Source organism: Mustela nigripes, chromosome 8 (assembly GCF_022355385.1).
Source record: "Mustela nigripes isolate SB6536 chromosome 8, MUSNIG.SB6536, whole genome shotgun sequence".
NCBI classification, from domain to species: Eukaryota; Metazoa; Chordata; class Mammalia; order Carnivora; family Mustelidae; genus Mustela; species Mustela nigripes.
In genome coordinates, this window is record NC_081564.1 from 20,621,771 (window position 1) to 20,641,741 (window position 19,971).

Here is a 19,971-nt window from a genome sequence, read left to right on the forward strand (position 1 = left end):
AGCCATGGCGTGTGCCCCTCTGTCCCTCCAGGGGGCAGTGGCTTGCTGGGGCTTTGCTGTTTGGGGGGCTCTGGAAGGAGTGTGGATGTGGCATGGGCTGTCCAGCCACACCACGTGGACCCCGAGCTGGGGCTGGGCAGGTCTGTCTTGCAGAACCCCACGGAGGCTAACAACTCTCAGGTGTCAGAGGCTGCCTTCCCGGTTAGCAAAGTAGAAGGGCGGAACACGTTTTCTTTCACTGCCTCTTGGCTGGATTTGTAACTTCTGGACGTGTGTACCCTCACCCCCAGCCCGACCAAGCTTTGGACTGGCCACATACTGGGTTAACTTTGGACTCTTCCTCCAACCCGAAGTTAGGGGAAGGCCAGGGCCATTTGCCTTTAAAATATCCTTTCCCGGCCTCTAGAACCCTCCTGTGTGCCAGCTCTTTGCCTCTGCTCTAAGTCTCACTATAGCCTGGAAAAATGAGAATTTTTATCCTTGCTTCCAGAGGAGCAAACTGAAGCTCAGAGAGCCAGGAGACTTGCCCAAAGCTTCATGGCCCAGAAACAGCGGCAGTGTGGGCCCCAGGACCTTGGCAAGGAGGCCACATCCATCACCGTGACACAAGTGCCTGCCACTCAACAGGCGGGCTCCACCTGTGGGTCCCCTCTGCCTGCATGTGTCCCCTGGGGATAGGGACAGGCCACAGCTCTTCTCTCGTGTACCTGCAGCTGGCTCACTGTTCTCGAGGGCAGAGGGCCCCGTGGGAGCCCGGGGGACAGGCTTACCAGGTGCAGCAACACTCGCAGGGCATCTCGGGCGCGCTCCGGATGCTGGAGGATCTCTGTGAGAGCCTGGCCAATGAGCGACGAGGGACTGTTCAGCTTCACGTCACTCCCAATGAGCATGAACCCTGCGAGAACACAGAAGGGCATCTCGGCGCCTGCCCTCCGCTCGAGGGAGCAGCTCTGGCTGGCCCCCTCACTCCCTAGGGCCTCACAGCCACCCTGCCCCCAAGGGGGCCTGCGCAGCAAAGCTGCTCCACGGAAAGGCCTGCAGGAGGGCTCTCTCACTGAGGGGACCTGCCCGTGCGCTTCTGTCCCCTCCTCTTTAAGAACCAGCGCTTTTCAGGGCTCATAAGTGGTTTTGCACAAAAGTTCCTCAGGAAAGTGCCTCTCTGCTCTGCTGCACAGTGAGGGAGGAAGCAAGTGGCCAGGTGGTCCCCGGGTGAGGGGGCTAAGGGATTCCCAGGGTGCTTCCCAGGATTGGCCACCATCCCAAGAAGGACCTGCCCTGTTTCCCCTGAGATGCATGTGGAACCTGCCCAGGGACAGCACCACGGGATGTGGACAGGAGGACAACCTGCATGTCTATCAGGATCCTGTCCCGCTCCCAGATGCAGGGTCGGGGGGCAGGCACACGGAGCAGTCTCCTCAAGCCGCCAAGCCACTTAGAACCACCTTGCCCCTAAATAATGGAGAAAGGGGTTTCCCAAGAGCCGGAGTGCGCCACGGCTGTTTTTAAGGTGAGCAGCGCAGGACTTAAACACCATCTTCCCACGCTAAGCCGCGACTTGTATGCCATCTGTCACTCAGACAGGACAAATATACCACATCCCTACACGTTGAGAAGACAGGGCACACACTCTGGCCCACAGAGAGGGGCCAGAGTCCCTTGGGGAGGAAGAATCAAGCTCAGATGCCAGGCTCCCCCCAGGCCAGCACTACAGCCCTGGGGCGCACCGGGAACAGACAGCGCGTGGGGCTGTGATCACGGAGCCTCCGCCACCACCTTCGATTCCTGCATTTCGTCTCCTGGCAGCGGGAGTTCAGTGACGGGGCGGCAGGGCCGGGCCACAGGCCTCCACACCCGCCCCCCCTGCCCCGCCCCCCCTTCGCGGCCCCGCCCCCCCCCCCCCCCCAGCCAGATTCTGTTGTTTCGTTCGAACACGTGTCTGGCAAACACCACAGCTGTGCTGTTTGTGAAGCAAACACGTTTCCATGGCCACCAGAGTGAAATGGCACCGGCACAGTGCACGGGCCCACCGGGTTCATTTTGAGAGGAAGGGGAAGGTAGAAGTCATTTGTCCCCAGTTTTTAAATGATATGTGGCTCATAACAAAATACAAATGTTTGAGAACAGTGCTTTGGACGTTCCTCTGTTGCTCGAGGTTTAAGACACCGTGTTTGTGGGTCAGTCCCATGGCCACAGCATTGATGGGACTTCATCTTTGCTCTGGAGCATCCTGGGGAGGGATAGGAGCCAGTCCTGAGGGACAGCATGGACAGAAGGACCGTGGGCTGTGTCAGCAAAAGGGCCCTGGCTGGAGTCTGGGTTGGCGGCCTGATGGGACAGCTTCCGCCATGGGAAGCTCCACAGGTCATGCCTTCTCCACCTCCCATGACCAGACATCACAGAGAACATTCTCTCTTCACCTCCCTTCAGAAAGGGTAAGTAGCTGGTCTCAGGTCACAGACCCCGGACATGGAACTAGGTCAAACCCAAGTGTTCCGATGACCAAATCTGGGACTTTCTACCACATGGCTCTTTGTCACCATCCTGGGACTTCACAGGAGGGCACCATAAAATGCATCAACCAGCACACCCTTGTCCCCGAAGTCTATGCTCACACCCCAATGGCAGGCTGTTCTGTTGCTCCCTAGTCAAAAAAAAGATGACTTTAGGGGTGCCTGGGTGGCGTAGTCAGTTGAGCGTCCGACTCTTGATTTCAGCTCAGCTCATGATCTCAGGGTCCTGAGATCGAGCCCTGTGTCGGGCTCCGCATTCAGTGGGGAATCGGAGATTCTTTCTCCCTCTGCCCCTCCCCCTACTCATATTCTTTCTCTATCAAATAAATAAATAAAATCTTAAAAAAAAAAAAATACTAATACCTCAGTGACAAATGACTGTTTTGGCAGAAGGCGAGGGTCTCAGCAAACAAGGCCCTCTGCCAGCACCGCCCCACGCAGCCTCTCCCCAGTGCCCCACCCTCCCCTCCCCAACCTGGGAGGCTGTGAGTACCCAGCTCTGGGCACCCGACAGGCACCAGCCAGCGGTCCATGCTCCTACCTGCCCAGTTGGAGGGGTGTGAGAAGGCCTTGCTGCTCTGCACTACCTTCATGGCCTCCCCCAGGGCGGCGCTGGCTTTCAGGCCATTGAGCAGGGATGAGTAGAAGGCGTGGAGAAACATCTTGGAAGCCGCCACAGGCACAGGCCACAGAGACACAAGAACACACTGTGCGCCGGCAGCCAGGAAGGCCCGTGTCAGCGCGATGACCCCGTCAGCCGTGACCTTGCTGTTGGACTCCTGTGAGGAGCCGAGGACCACCAGCTTCACGGGAAGCCGCAGGTCCAGGACGTCGGCGGCTGTGAGCAGCAGCTCCTGCAGGGGCGGGCAGTCCGAGATGCTCTCCCCGTCGCTGGCGTCGTCCTGCACCCGCAGGGACTCGGGGATCGTGTAGGGGTGGCCAAAGGAGCTCTTGCTGCCGCCAGGGTTACTGTCAGCGCTGGGAGTGAGGACCAAGGCCGACAGTTTCCACGAAATGTGGGTGGCAAAGTGGACACACTCGGCCTGGGTCAGGGCGCTCATGACCCGTTCTTTGGTAGCCACGTTGCCCACCAGAGGCTGACAGCCCAGCAGCTCTGACACCATGTACGCCTCCTCCTCGGCCGATGGCATGGGCCCCCACAGCCACCTGTCCATCACCGCCGACGGCAGCTTGGGGTTGCCGACAACAGCCGCCATGGACGTGGAGCTGGAGTACGTGGGTGGGTTCTTCCTCAGGTGAGACTAGGAGGGGAAGACAGAGAAGCAGACCACCCCGCCCGTCAGACAGGGGCCAGGCTAGCCGGCTGAGCCTCGGGCTTCCCGTGAGCACTGGGCTCCATCCCCTCGGCTACACCTGTGCTCCCAATAACCTCGTTCACTCTAACGCTCAACACCGTTGGCGCCCAGCTGCTCATCCTACTGAGAACCACAGCTGCGCTGCAGAGCTCTGGAAAATCAGGACTGGATCTCAGAAGAGCCCTTCCCATCTGTCAAGTCCTGAGGGGCGCTGCGGCCGGAGGCAAGGGTGGAGGGTGCTGGCCTGCCCCACGCGCCTCACTCCCACAGACCTCCCTCTGGGCCCCGAAACGGGGGAGACCTACTCCTGATGAGCCAGGGCTCTGAAGGTTGACAAAAAGCAAGTCAATCTCAGTGGCGACAGGGCTAACCTCCGCCCGGTACAGCCACCATGTGCTGAAAAGATTATACTTGTCATCTCCTCATGTGCTGCCAAAGAAAGAAAAACTGGATTATAAAATCTGCATAGAGGAGTCCAGGAAAGTTCTGATTTTCCCCCAACGAGGTCTTTTGATGCTTCTTGGGAAATATTAAGTATCAAATTATTTCAAAATAACCTGATGGCTCCATAGTGGTGCTGCCTCACACCGCGGGTAGGAGAAGCGCCTGCTGGGCGTCTGTCCAGAGACAGGGCTCTTCCACTCCCTGGCTAGCCTGGCAAACAGCCAGCTTACTGTTGTCACCATGAAGCGCTCGAAACACGGGCCATCTCTGACCTCCTGGGTGCTTCTGGCAGCAGGTGCAACAAATAGCGCTCTGAGCCAGACAGCGTCCGACGAGGCCATTCAGTCAGCCCCGGACACGCCAAAAACTCGAGAAAAGCATTTCTTTCACTTTGAACTGGTTCTGTCCCATGAGAAAGTTACTGTTCAGTCACAGAAAACAGATCTAAGATTTCCAAACCCCTGTGAGACAGATGCGGGCCAGGTTTGAGCCATGTCACTGATCATGGTCAACAGAAGCCACGCAGGTCCCATAGGGACCGCCCACGCCCAGGGCCCAGGGTTCGCATTCCTGAATGAGCCACTTTCTCCCACTGGGAGGAGCTCTGTCTGACCCAGCTCTCCTCGTGGTCTGCTGGTCTCTGAGGGCATGTTCAAGTTCGAAGACGGAGCAGGACGGCCGAGGCAGCCACAAGTGCACGCCCGGCAAATCGGGGTCCATGAAGGGTCTGAAGGAGTTTGAGAAGGAGATGGTTGGAAGGCTCTCTGATTGGGTGGGCACGCCAAGGGGGGTTCGTGGGTGAGACCTCGGATTCTGTGGACAGTCCACTGTCGCCCTCTTGATTTTCACAGACATTTCTGCTCACACTGACGCTTCTGCTGAATGAGACCCAAAAATCTGTCCCCTGAAAGCCCCCTCATTTATGTTCAGTTCCTTCATTGGCCCATGGGACCCGTTTCTCATGTGTCTGCCATTCTTGCCTGCGGCCCCTCTGCTGGGCACAGCCGGCGCCATCAGTGGACAGCGTGAGGGTGGTGGGCACCAGGGGAAAGCAGCTTCCTCAGAGACCTGGACTGGCCTGGAGCCTGACCCAGTCCCCTGAGGAGCTCACAGTCCTGATGTCACAGCAAAGACGTTCTGAGAGAAAGGACACAGACTGTGGCTTCTGGAGATAGCAGAGATGAGTCTGGAGGCCAGGGGGCTCTCCTCCCACCTTCAGACAGAGAGACAGATCTACTCCAAAGACAGCCTCCCTGGCCGCAAACTGCTGAGGGAACCTTGGGAAGAGATCACAGGCTGCCCCCCTGCAGCCCAGTCTGGCCGGGAAGGCCGTCCTCCAGAACCCCACAGCTAGGCACCCGCCACCAGCACGAGGCTTACCTTGGACTGTGGGCTGAGGGAGCGGATGGAGGGGACGGCGATGAGGGCGAAGCGCTCGTACAGGTACTCGTTGGAGGAGCTTCCCTTCAGGAGGGCGAAGGGGATGAGGTAGAGCTCCCCCTCCAGAACCAGGACCAGCTGCCGGTGCCGGCCCACAGGGCCGCTGGAGTGCATCAGGCCCTGTGGGGAGGCACGGGGCGCCTGAGTCAGGGCCCAGCAGGTGACGGCCTGCCCACATGGGGCCTACTGGGCCACAAACCACATGCACCCGAGAAGCACCTGGCAGGCCCACAGCGCCCACGTGGGGAGAGTGGGTGGTGGCTTGGGGCGCTGCCCAGGGGACCATCACCGAGTGGGGGTTTCCTCCTGTCTCATGGACCTTGCAGTAAAGGAGGTTGGGGGCCAGTCTAAGTCTGCACGGCAAGGGAAGAGACCGGGTCACCTGTCAAGGACAGGGATGTCCCACAAAGACAAGGACTGGCCCCAATAGGTCTATAGGAGGCAAGGAGTTGTCCCAGAAAAAGCCTTGTGAGTCATGGTGACCCCCGGAGGGCCAGGCCAGGGGATGCTACACTGTCCAGAAACCCTAAGAGCAATGTAGGTGTGACTCTTCTCACGAGAGGCAGTGACACTGTGACCCCCAGACTGGGCTCAGGCCGAACAGGAAAGATCAATCGGATGTTGCTGCTGCATGAGGAGATGCCACCCAGAGCCTGCTGCGGAGCGCAGGCCCAGCTCTGGCTCCGGGGGTGGTCACGGCTGGGCTCCTGTCCCCCCAGCCCCCTCTGGCTGACTGGGCGCAGTGCCCACCAGGGCGCCGCTGTGCTCGGCAGGAGTGAGGGTGCTTGCCTGATCTGCCTGACTGCTGCCCCGGGTGCTGGGCTGAGGCTGGAGCATGGCACTCCGCTAACCCAAAGTGACACATGCCTGGCAGGCCCGTCAGTCTCTACAACCCCTCTTTGGCTTTTTCTTTAAAAAAAAAAAAAAAAAATTGTGAATGCATCTAAAGAAATCAGAAATAAAAACAGGCCAATTTGCTGGTTGTTTGCTTTAAGAGCTATTTACCGAGAAGGGGTAAAAGAATCATTGTACGACCCAGGAAGGAGGAAGTGGGGTATGTCACACTGCTTGCTGCGGATTTCTGGATTGGCACAGGGAGGTGAGGCAGACGGGGGACCTGCAGTCAGCTCCTGGGCCTGGGGGGAGCCCCCACCATGGCCACACCGAGGCCCTCCCTGCCCCCGGCCCTGGGGAGCCACTCTGGTCTGTGCCAAGCAGACCTAGAAGGTGGGCCAGAGGAGCTGGGCGATGGGGCCCTGACCTCCGTGGTGGGTCACAGCTGGGACAGTGACGACCACTCCCAGCTTAGCGAGGGCTGTCCCCCCGACATGCGGGCAATGCAGGGACTCAGGCCATCTGCCGTGTGCAATACCAGACCCACCCCCGGCTGATCCAGGGTCACCAGGCATCTGTGGGACAAGATGACAGCCCCACCCTCACAGGCCTCCCCTGGACCCCCCTGCCAGGGCCCAAACCCCGGTAAGTCTCTGTCAGGTGCCACCCCACAGGTCACTGATTTCCCTGGGACACACGCCACTCTCGGGCAAGTCCCCAGTCACAAAAGCATGCATGCATGTGAACTGAAGGCCAGCAGGGCAGTGTCAGGCAGGGTAGGGTTGTGACTGGGACCTAGAAGCCGCCCACAGAGGTGCTGCTGGTAGGGTCTTTGTAGGCACTCTGCATGCTCTGCCTGCAAGACCTTATCTGGGGCATCAGCCTAAGACAGGTGAGGTCCTGTCCCTGCAGGCCACATGGTGTCTTCTCTGACAAGGAATTCTGACCTCTCTGGGGGGCAGTCCATGTGGTGCTGGCCTGGGCAGAAGAGGCCCAGGGCAGTGCGGGGGTGGGGGCAGTAAACAGAGAGCAAGTCTGGGGAGAGACCCGGAAGCCAGACTGTGGAGGACCCTGCCCAAGTTCAGACAGGGAAGCGTGGCTCCCCCAGGCTCTAAGCACCTGCCATGCACATTCTCCATGGACGAACCTCCAGGGAAGTGTCTGGAGGCAGCCTGCACCACAGGAGAAGGGGCAGTATGTGCTGGGGCTGTGCACGCTGATTCAGACAGCGAGAGACCCAGGAAGAGAAGGGAGACTTGCCGGGACTTGGTAAAGAGTGACCTCAGTGGTGAGGGGAGGGGAGGCTCTTGGAATTCTAGCCTGGAGATGGGGAGAGTTTGCTCTGAATGAACAGAGTACCCCAATTCAGAGGTCTGGGTCCTCCTAGAATGGAGGCTCGTGGCTAGGGCTGGGCTGGCTCCCGCACATGGCCCTGGGTGAGAGCCCCACATGGGACCCCTGTCTGGGCAGGAAGGAGGCGAGCGCCAGCAACCCTGGCCTGCGGGTCGACAGGCTGCACAACAGACTGACAGCTTCAGTTAAAAGACGGCAGGAAAACGGATTGAACCTGTTGGAAAAGATGGCCCGGGAACAGTCTTCTGAATTCTGCCTCCAGGATACATGAGCATTGCCCTTGTTCTGAAAGATCAGCTATAATCCAATGTGAACTTGAAAATGGAAAATAAAGTGATGTCTCTATCCAAATTACATATCATCCTTTAGATAGAAAAGGAAAGACAATTCAGGGAAAGGCTTCTCTGCGTCTCCACCTGTCAGTCTAGAAAGGGTATTTGCTGGCTTCTTAAGTCCTGGGTTTGAGAGATAAAAGGGCTCAGCATCAGCCCCACACCAGCAACTAACAGAGCCCAAAAAATTCCAGCAAAGACTCAGACTTTCTGACCTCTGAAGTTTCTAGAAATGGATCTTTTGAAGGAGACCAAGACATCAAGGGCAGGGGTGCTGAAACCTGTCTATTCCCCTGGTGACCCTGCCTGTTTCAGGGTGTTCCAGGCCCAGGATGGAATTGGGGTCATGGAGTGCCCCAGCAGGGAGGCCTCGGAGCGAGGGGACTTGGGCTAAGCCCAGTCCTCACAGAGGGGGAGGGCTATTCCTTTAGCCAGGGCAGGCAGTGGGCACCTGCTGGTGGGTGTGGACAGCTATTGTCACTTTACAGACCCTCAGCACCCTCCTGCTGCCCCATCAGCACCTGCCCAGTGACTAGATTCCTGCAGCTGGATCTCCTGTAGAGGGAGCTTTGTGCTGAGCTTCCTCAGTGGAGGGCGCAGAGGGGCGATGCCAAGGGTAGAGGATTTCCTGCTGGCCCAAGTCAGCGGTGTGTGTGCATGGAGACACACAGCAGAGCCCAGACTGTGCCCGTCTGTGACCCTGCTGATACCCTTCCCTCGGTCCTTTCCACACGACAACCCTGGTCCATGCCACCCGTGCTCTCAGCAGGCCGCCTGCCCAGCAGGTGCCTGGACTCTCTGCACACCCTTGCCACTGGAAGCAGATGTCTGTCCTGCCCACTGCGGCGGGTGGCCTTTGCTCACCAGCAACTCGAGACCAGCTCCAGCCCGGCCAAACCAGCCAACATCTCTGCTAGCCAGTGGGCCGAACCACATACCTTTCCTGGGGTCCATCCTTTCCTGGGTAAACTTCCTCAGCCTGAGAAAACCACAGTTTCCTTCAAGCTGACTGCTAGTCTTTGGCCACAGGGAATAAGTCTATCAAACGTCCCCTGGTTGATCTACTGTGTTTTTGGTCTCGCCCCTGAGCACTACAGCATGCACATCCATGACCTCACATGGGTCAAAGCAGGCCGCGGTGCCATGGGGCCTGGCAGCCAGTGGGCAGTTGGGACATACTAGTCAAATGTGAACTCACGACTGTCTGTAGGTTCTTGAAATATGGTCAACATAGGCCCTATAATTTTTATAGCTGACCCTTGAGCATCACGGATTTGAATGGCGTGGGTCCCCTTACACGTGGACTCTTTTCAACACACACAGGACAGGGCTGTAAGTGTATTTTCTCTTCCTGAGATTTTCTTAATGCAATTTTCTTTTCTCTAGCTTCTTTGTTGTAGGATTACAGTATAGAATGCATGTGACCTATAAAATCTAGGTTAATCAATTCCTTGTTACTGATAAGCCTTCCAAGCAACAGTAGGCTATTAGTAGTTAAGTTTTGAGGGAGTCAGAAGTTCCATTTGGATATTTCACTGCACCAAAGACGGGCACCCCACATTACATAGGACCCATGGTGTTCAAAGCTCAACCACACTGTTATTTTTTCCTGGGCCTCAATTTCCAATATAACTCACCCCCTTTCCCTCTGGTGTTTATAAACATGCACGGAGCTAAAACATGTAAGGGGCCCCTCTGGAGCACCCAGCTCCAAACTTTGACCCAGGAACCTTGACAGACCAACGTCACCACCATCCATCCCTTCCTCGTGTCACTGTCACCACCATCCACCAGCTGTTCACTGAGTGCCCATGACACCTGGCACCTGTGGGGTCAGCCACCCGACAGTGACCCTGAAGTCCACTTTCTGAGTCTGCAGTTCTCCGAGGCAACTGCCACAGATCCTGAATATATGGTTGGTGGAAATTTTGGATGCAATCACCATTTCTCCAGCTGGGCCCTATACAGACGCATGGTGACCAGCAACACTGATCCGTTCAAAAGCACTGATACCAGCACTTGACATTGCACGTGTCCTGGCTTCTGGTTTAAGAGCTACGTGCTCATGGAGGTCACCATGGTTCAAGGGATCAGTCTGCACCCTCCCCGTGCAGTGAGCTTCATTTTCACTGGAGGACATGGGAAGCCACTCGCTGTGTCACAGCATCACAGGCCAGGGGAATAAACATCCGGGAGCATGATGGGGAAGCGACAGAAAACTCCTGGGTTCAGGAGTTTCCAGGCAGATTAGATTTGGGATCAAATAGACCCCACAAGGATTACAGAAGCAAGAACTGGCAGGCATCTGGCTACTGCAGAGTTGGCTTACAGGCCTGGGTTTTTTTTCCCGGACTCACATTTTTGATTGAGTGAACTGGTCAAACAGAACTTTTTTAAAATATAGAAACCTTTTCTGTGATGTTTCCGGGAGATCTTGGCATCACAGGTGGATGTAGAGAGCTGCAGCAAGTGTCACCGTGGGGAGTAACCCTCAAACCACAACTAAAACCCACAAAGACCACAGACCCTGTAATACAACCAAAAATGCAAGAGTCAAGGTCAATGCACTCGACGAGATTCTTTGGCTGCCCCAACAACAAATCACTGGTTTGCCGGAAGAACCAATGGAGGGGAGGGGTTTGGAATTCGGGAACTGGAGGAACGTGACGAACGGCCAGCCCGAGCCAGAGGGGTCTGCCTGCCACCAATGTCCAGGCACACCAGAACTCCAGGTACACCACCCACACCAGCCAGAGGGACTGGCCATGGACCTCTGGCCGACAGCCGACCTCTCATTCTTGGCTGCCGTGGGGAAATGAGCCCGCGCACTCCCATGGACAGGCATCTTCAGGGTGGGGCTGAGACGGCTGCTGTTGCACATCCACCAGAGCAGAGCCACAGCCCAACAGCGCTCACCCAGAGAGGAATGTTCCCCTCCTGGGAGGCCGCTCGCCCATCGGGCCCCTCTCAACACCAGTTTCAACTTTCCAGGCAGCTTCTCGCCTCCATATTTCCTTGTCCTAATTGGTTGTGGAAATGCTGTTCTTGGGTGATGTGTGTCCTTATTTGAATATCACAACAGATGTCTCACTCAGAAATCAATTAGACAGGCTGGTGGCGGGGCTGCCAGCCCTGAGCATGCCCTGAGCCCTGAGCAGGCCAGTCTCGAGGGCCTCGGCCTCTGCTCCCTAGTCTGGAGTGCAGGGCAGATTGTTTCTGGGGACAATTATTCCCTGACTATCTCCAAACGTTCCATTCATTTGGAAAATGGGCACCTAGATGGGCCATCTTGTTTCCAGAGGCATCTATTCTGGGGTGAGCTGGTTTATCAGGCTACTTGATTTTGCAAGAATCCTTTCCCCTAGAGCTGAAATTAAGGGCAGGCCCCAGTCAGAGCTGAGCTCTGCCCCTGCCTTGCACGTGTAGATGAGAGGTCTGGGGTGAATTCCCAGAGCCCCAGTGTTTAGGAAGCAGTTTACCAACCTAACCAACTTGAACAAGTTTTAAGTAAGTTTCTGGGGGTCCTGAAACAGATGCATCCACATAAACAGGCAGTGACCTTAATCCAGAGCAGAGGTGGCCGAGAAATACTCCTCCTCATGATCAAGGTCATTCACTCTTGCTACCTGTCCTGCAACTACAGTTTTATGACCGTAGATGTAGGAAACAGGGAATTTCAATAAATGGAAATAATGGCAAAGATGGGACTATAACTAGAATGAGACCAAACTCCAGTGACACTGAAAGGTTCCAAACTCTGGACCTCTGGAGAATGAGTCACCCGAATCCAAGGCAATTTCCTATTCTCCATCTGGCTTCTTGATCAGACCAGCTTCTGGCTTTGGTGAAGCCCTGGGTGATTTTGGGACCTCACTGAGCAAGCGGCTTCCCCTAGAGCAGCCCTGGAGGACCTCGTCACATCAGATGCATCTTCTGGAACATGGCTGCTGGCGCATACTTCTGTGTGATACTGATCCTGCCGTGGGACAAGACTGGTCCAGGTCTGTGCCTTCACCATAGACAGGACCCAGAGGCACGGCTTACTGTGTTTTGCTCTATTAAAATGATGAAAAATGAATGCCAGGGATGCACACAGGGTCCCAGTCTCTTTCCCATGAAACCCTTGCAACTTTTCTTTGGTGACATTTTCTCCTGTGGGTATTGGACAGGGCTTGACTTAATGTCTGCTGACGGGTTACGTGCAGACGTGGCTGGGCCCTCCTCGCAGACAGCTGGGCAGGCTCGCCCCATCCTGACAGCAAAGGACGGCATGCTTCCAGGAAAGAGACACGACCGTGTTTCCCTGAAGCCAAATTAAATCAAATACTGGTGCAAGCCGACGGTAAAATATTCTTCTGTTCCACTTCTCATACTGTCTGACCTAGTCCCTTAGCCACAGGACTGGGGCTACACAAAGGCACTTGTTCAAATAATTATAAGCCCCAAGTGAAGAGGCTAATCGTTTTAGTCTTGAAGTGTCAGAGACTCGTAAGCTTGGACTTTCGGTTTTGATTTGTATTTTCACTGAAGATGTGGAAAAGGGTCTGGCTCGGCCTGGCAGCAGACAGTGCTGGGAGCGGGCAGGTGGATGGTGTCGTGTCGCCCTCTAGTGGCCTCTGGAGCAGGTGAGGGTGCTGGCCTCAGGCAGCAGGAGGAAGGCCCAGCCTCCTCCTCCTCTCTGCAGCCCACCCAACGGCCTGTGAGCCTCAGACACGGTACAGCCACATACTCAGCCGCCTCCTCCGCTTCCAGGACGGTGTGGACCCAACACACGCCAACAACTGCTTGTGGAACGAACAGATGAAACTGTCAGTCGGGTGTCTTTACTGAAACACAGCGGATGGCTACCTCTTGCCAAGGACAAGCTCTTCCCCTGACCGTTTGCTTTAACAGCCTTTGCATGGTTTCACTCTGCAGCTCATGCGAGGCAGCCACACTCGTTCACAGTATTTGGACACCTAGGTCACAAGAGAGAATACTTCTTCTCTCCAGAAGTCAGGATATGCTTCCCAACTGCATGGCTCCCTCCACGATGAGACTGTACCCCTGAAGGCGGGCACGGTGCCCCGTACATCTGTCCTGAACCGCAGGCTTTGGGGCACTGGCACCATCTGGTGGCCAGGCCCTTCCCTTCCCTGGGCTGCTCCCCTTAGGAAGCCCGAATTCGTTCCCTGCTCTAACTTGTTTAGGGCTATAACTCTTCCCCTTCCCAGCAGCCCTGGAGGGACACAGGTGTCTAGGCACGAGCTGCACTATTCCCACAGGCACATTTTTATTCTTTAAGTCACAGGGGCAAGTCCTCAGGGAGGAAAAGCACAGTGCAGCTTTTATAATCCCACAGGCTCTCCAACAAGGACAACTCAAGGCTGCAGTAGCTTCTCTCCTCGGAGGAAGTACTGGATGGCGAGAGGGAGGGCTGCCTCTCCCCATCCCCCAGCTTTGGACCATTCCATAAACTTCACTGAGGATCAGCATGTACCAGGCCCTGGGCCAGCTCCTGGGGACACAGATGAGGAACCATCCTTGCTTTCAGGGAGTGTGGGGTGGGCAACAAGGGGGAGGAGGGGAGGCATGCCACCAGCTAAGTTCTGATTCCAGCGAGATAGTGGGTGCCATGAAAGACATGGGGGCATAGAGGGGACCCAATAGCAGGGAGGTGGAGGAAGGCTACAGGGTGGTGGGAGAAGAGGACAAGGAAGGCTCCTAAGAGGAGGAGACACTCGATCTGGGCCAGAGAGGTGAGGAGCTTGCCAACTCCACATGATCTGAGCCTCCAAGGACACGCTGGTCCCAGCCAGTCTCCAGCCTGGCCCCCTGTTCCCTGCCCCCCTCGCCAGCCCCACCAGCCCATTCCACATTCATGGGACAAGTCATCTGGGACCTGGACACCAAAGGGGAAGTGCCAAGGACCCCAGAAGGCCCGAGTGAGTGAAAGAATGGAGGGTCCAAAGAGCCTTCGGAGGACCTGATGGGGGATCAGTGCAGAACGGAGAGCTCAGGGCGAGCAGAGCGTGGGAGTAAGTCACCGAAATGGTCTGCTCGGCCATCTGAAGACAAATCAGTGCGAGGGTGTAGGTGTGTATTTCTCCCCAGGATGCAGCACATAAATCATGCTAAGTTAGCATGGCCTCTGAGATGCTCTGAGCCGGGGCACTCTCAGCAGCCTTGGCCCTTGGTTAAAAAGAGGACACCAAGGGGACAACAGACCTAAGAAGGATAGGACAGGGTGTGTTGCAGGGAAGGAGAAGACAGGCCCGGGCCTCTGTGCTGACGGGACCAGCGGCCCTGAAGTGCTGGAAGGGGCAGCGACGTGGGCGCGGTGGCCCCCTCTCGCCAGGGCCCTCTTGCCGCTGCAGCTGGCCTATGCGTTCCTCACACGCCTCGAAGCCCAGCCCTGCTGGGACCTGACACGCTCCGTGGCATCGTCTCATTTTCTAATGAGGACACAGAGACTTGAGGAGGAAAAACTGCTTGGCCAAGATCACCCATCCAGGGAAGGGCAGCGTCAGACTTGAGTCCTAACTGCCAGCCCCCAAAGTTCTGGGCTCCTCACCACCCCCGGGTCCCTGAGTGAGGGAAGTCTGCAGGGCCTGGCAGGCAGGCAGCCTTCTGAAAAATACTGGGCTGGCTGACACCCATCCTTGGCCAGCCCGCCAGGGAAATGCATAAGCAAATATTTCTAGGGGATGAAGGCGTCGCTGTCAAGGTAGGGTTTTCTGAGGACACACTTCATCTCTGCCAGCTGGCTGAAGTGGAAGAGCGAGCCGCCGAGGGGCCACCCCAATGTCTGTGAGACAAAACTCCCACCCGGTTGCAGACAGCTGCTAGGACGCGTAGGCCTGCAGCCTGCTCTCCAAGGCCTGTCAATCACACCCTCCCCGCCCGACAGCCAGGCCCCCATGACTGCCGGGACTCTGGGCTTTCCTTGGGGTGGGTTATGGGCTGGTATCCCCCCAGATCCATATGTTGAAACCCTAATCCCCAGTGGGATGGTATTTGGAGGTGGGACCTTTTGGAATAACTTGGTTTACAAGGCCACAAGGACAGTCCCCTCACGATGGAGTTAGTGCCCTTACAAGAAGGGGGAAAGGCCAGAACGACCATGTGAGGACACGATGAGAAGGGGGCTGTCTGCAGCCAGAAGGAGGGCCTTTGCCCCACAACCGAACCTGCTGGCACCCTTGCCCCGGACTTCAAGCTTCTGGAACCATGAGAAATAAACGTCTGTTGTCTAAACCGCCCAGTTCACAGTGTTTTGTTAACAGCAGCCGGAGCTAATACAGTCAAGCATGAAGCCATCTGATAGGCTCACCATTCAGATTCATAAAACCCACAAGCCCTTTGGTCTCCCCCACCCGCTGAGAGCGCCATATCCGGACTGAAGGATGTTATCCAAAGTCCAGAGACACCGAAACCCATCAGGAGCCATTCTCAGCCTTCTCGAGAAATCCCAGCTGGAAGGGTGTCTTTGACGTCAGACTCTGCAATGGAGTCCATGACTCCTCACAGTGGCAGAGGCCAAGGGATCTGTTCTCAGCAGAAAGCAAAGCCCTGCTGAGAGCCTCGAATGAGAGGTGGAGATGGGGAGGCCTTCCCAGCAGGACGAGGTAGGGCTATGCACACCCCTCTTGCCATCTGCTCGGGGCTCACATGGATGGCGTGGTTCCTTCTGACAACTGTGGAGATGGGCCTAGCCCTGCGCCTCCCTTGGCCCCAAAGTCTGATGAGAAGATAGGAGGGCACTGAGGCCAGATTTGTCTGGCTGGAAAGGAGCAACGCTAGGCTTTAACCTGGTAGCCTGAACCTGGGGCATCTCCCCCTTACAAGCAGCCAGCCAAGAATGCGCTTCCAGACACTGACTGGAAAGCTGGAGAGAGATGTGTGTCCCCGGTTGTCTCAGGAGCCCATTTTATATCTAAGGGGCACATGTGGGCACTGAATGGGAAATGATGAGTCCTGACGCCTAGAAGCCCCTGGGCCCCGGGGGGGGGGGGGACACTTACCCCTTCCATGGGCGCTATGAGCAGGTCGTACAGAGCACGGAGCGGGGGCCTGGCGAATGAGCTCTGCCTCCTGGGGAGAGAGGAGGTCCCGTCCTTGAACGGCGACATGGTGTTGCTGACCAAGCTCGTCATGCTCTGGCAGCTCCTGGGGAGAGAAGGGCCGGGGGAGTCAGCAGGGCCCACGCGGGGCCGGCGGGGCCGCGCTGCTCACTCCGCAGCGCTCCGGGTCCTGGAAAAGGCAGGTCAGAGGCTGCACAGCGGGGCCCAGCCCGGCCTCCCTCCCGGCTTCGCCTTCCTCACCTTCCTTTCAGGTAATTTTCACAGAACAGTGAGCACTGACAGAAACCGCAGGGTAAACCAGCTGCACACAACAGCTTACATTTCTATGGAGTTTTTCTGCATAATCAGATGTCCCAAAGTGCTGTTCAAAGGATTTAATTACATCCTCGTGTGAAGCGATTGTGTGCAGGCAAACGTGAGGACCATTAGAATCAGCAGCAGCCACCGAGCGGACAGGGAGGACAGTGCTCCCAGGCCAACTGCTCTCTCGGCAGGAGCCATGGACAAGACCAGGGGTGTGCTGACCCCAGCCCGGGGCTTGGGTCAGCGGCCGGGAAACTGCCTGGGCCCCGGCAGGGCTACAGGCCCCGGCCCTGCAGCTCCCGCATGGTGGGTCCGCTCGAGGGTACTTGCAGACTTGGGCTTTGCTTTTGGCTTCTGTGCGGGGGTTGCCAGGCAGTTTAATCAGTGCAGATGGCACTCTCGATCCCAAGAGCTTGGAGTTTCACACTCCTGAAACAGGACAAGACCATTCATTCCCTTATAAAGTGGTTCCTGGGGTGCCTGGGTGGCTCAGTTGGTTGCACGTCCCACTCTTGGTTTCAGCTCAGGTAATAATGGCAGGGTGGTGGGATAGAGCCCCACGTCGGGCTTCCTGCTCATGACGAATTTGCTTGGGATCCCCCCCCCCCCCCCTGCCCCTGCTTGCTCTTGCTAAAATAAATAACCAAATAAAATCTTTAAAAAAAAAAAAAAAAAAGGAGGAAAAAGTAAAAGAAAGAAGGTTTCCTGACCACCGGTTACCTGCCAGGCCCTGCTGTCAGCCCTGGGGGCCTCCAGAGGCCACATGGCACAGGTGAGCATAAGAGACAGCAGGCGGGAGACATGTGGATTTCCACTGAAGAAACCAGGCTGCCCCCTACCCGTCCTGCAGCCTCAGCACAGCCTTGGGGGACATTCTCTGCATCATTGCTGGACAGTCAGTGGTATCTTAACCTTGATTTAGACACAATGTACATTTTTGGAGTCTCTGCTATGTCCTTAAGGACACATAAGGAGAAAAAAATGGATAGTCTATGAGATATACCTCCAAGTTTTGGTAAATACTCTGGGTCACTGGGGGTGGCAGCTCTAGTGTTTCCTGAGAAAAGACCAGAAGGCAGCTTTCCCTCCTGGGCCTGGCCAGGATCCATGACCATTTGTGTTTTCAAGGTATGGTTTCTGCCCCAGGCTTCCCCCGCCTCTTTTCAGCATTCTCAACAATATCCCCCTTGACCTCAATTCCAGGGCCATGCCGCGCCAAGCCGGGAGCGCCCTCAGCAGCCACCGCCCCCGCAAGAGAAGAGCAGAGGACTTGGAGGCCTGGGAGCCTGCTCACGTCTGTGCCTCTGTCTCGCCCACTCAGGAAACACGTCATTCCAAGCGACTGGGACTGCGGCGCATCTTTGCCATCGGTGCCAGGAAAGCAGAGATCGCCCTGCAGTGACACTGAGAGGCGCACTAAATTCCACAGAACACGCCGCAAAGAGCAATGGTCCCCTGAAGGAGAGGACCAAATTGCTCTCCAGAGGAGATGCTCTGGCAGAACACGCAGTGTCTGTCATGGGCCTGTGTGCACCTTCATCCTCGGCAGACAGAGCTCACAGCCCCCAAAGCCCGCACAGTCAGTAGGATGAGGCGGCGACAGGACCACTCAGTGTCCCCTCCCCACGCGCCTCCCTTTCCACCCCCTAGACAGGTGCCTGCCCAGATAGCGGCCTTGTAACCCCCGGGGGGCACCTGAGTCTGATTAATCCAGCTGCAGGTGTCCAGGGGGAGTGCCACATCCCCAGACAATGCGGTGGCCACAGGTGCTCACCATGACTGGCAGGGTATTCCCTGGAGGCCTGAGCAGGGCATAATGCTGGCAGGGGGTGGTGCCCAAACATGGTTTCTGGAAGTGGCCAAGGCAGTGCCTGGGAAGGAACATGTCTGGAGGGAACTAGGGAGCTGGGGAGGTATCTGGGGGCAGACCTGCTGGGTGCAAATCCCAGCCTGGGGCTCCAGACCTTGCTTTCTGCACCTGCACAAAGGAGAAATGCTATCCATAGGCACGAAGCGTCAGGATTGGAGAAAACATCCAGCACGGAAAGTTGTCGGGAGTCTCAGCTGATGGGTCAGTGAGTGAGATAAAGACCTGGCAGGAGGGAGGGGAACACAGGCAGGATTCCAGAGCACAAGCACACATGGCCATGGTGTCTTTTGACTGAAATCCATGAAGTTCCAGAGGCATCTAAAGGGCCCTACAACACTAACCTATTCCATATGGGCCCTGCCCATGATGGGGCAGGCCTGTGGGGTCCTTGCACCAGGCTGTGAGGAAAGTGGGCAGCTCCAGTAGAGGTCTGGGGATACCAAAGTCACAAGACGCTGACCAACTGCTGGTCAGGCAGAGCCAACAGAGGGCTTTCTGGGAGAGGGGCTTTTGATGTGGGCACCACCATCTGGAGTTAGCGTGCCCATGGACAAGGTGGAGGCCATTCTGAGCAGACGAACACTGTGGGGAAAGGCACAGATGTTGGGGGACAGAGACTGGAGTGCCTGGGGTGATGAGTGTGGGGGACAAGCACACCAGGTGGGCCTGGGGCTCTGGGATTATGCTGTGGGGAGGCCAGGTACCACCTTAAACATCAGGCTTGCCTGAACAGGAAGCTCCTGCCCCAGGCTAATTCCTTCCCTGGCAAGATCAGAGGAAGGTCTTCAGAGAATGACCCTTCCCTGAGAACATTCCCAGTAGTCTCCAGGGCTGGACTTTGCAGAGCAGCCGTGATCAGGCCATGTGACACCCCACCCTCACTCCTGGCCAGTGTGATGGAGAACCCATCAGATGCCTTTGACCAGGGCTGGTAAATACACAGTTGATCGAGACATCTGTTTGCTCTGAGCAGGTTTCCCTGGACACCCTCTCTGAGCATCTGTTTCCAGGCAGTGCAGACTCTTCAAGAACCAGGACCTGGGCACCCCAGGTCACACAAACCTGCCAGGGGCTAGGCCCCTTGTTCAAGTCTCAGCTGAACGCCCCTGCCTGTGGCACCTTGGTCTTGTTCTCTCCCCAGCTGTCAAGCCCAAGCTTACATCATCAATCCCTGCTAATTTCCACCCCTGGATGCCGTGTGAGCATGATCTCTCACACTCTCACCCTAGTCCCTCTCAAGGGCTGGTGGGTCACGGATGAATCATTTTCGGAGCAACAGCTCCCAGGCCCTGATCCCTGCCTGGGTGGGCACACCTGGACCCAGAACGTGGCAGCTTACACTGGTCAGCCAGGAAGCCCCAGAGATCAAACCTCCAATCTGTGCTTCTGTTCAGGGGAGGACCCCTATCCCTAGAGATGCCATTTTCTTTTGTTTGTTTGTTTTTTTTTTTTTAATTTATTTATTTGACAGGGATCACAAGTAGGCAGAGAGGCAGGCAGAGAGAT

The 19,971-nt window shown here is 56.5% G+C and overlaps 1 protein-coding gene across 4 annotated transcripts in view; it reads right to left on the reverse strand.

Annotated features, from left to right (window-relative positions):
- TTC28 (tetratricopeptide repeat domain 28) overlaps nt 1–19,971 on the reverse strand; it is a 637,573-nt gene that overhangs the window by 14,416 nt on the left and 603,186 nt on the right. For all 4 annotated transcript variants that reach the window (XM_059408718.1, XM_059408717.1, XM_059408719.1 and 1 more), the window contains 4 exons: nt 16,233–16,377; nt 5,651–5,830; nt 3,052–3,772; nt 771–895 (listed from right to left, as the gene is read on the reverse strand). In XM_059408718.1, coding sequence (XP_059264701.1) covers nt 771–895; nt 3,052–3,772; nt 5,651–5,830; nt 16,233–16,377 — 1,171 coding nt within the window. The remainder of the gene's footprint in view (nt 1–770; nt 896–3,051; nt 3,773–5,650; nt 5,831–16,232; nt 16,378–19,971) is intronic.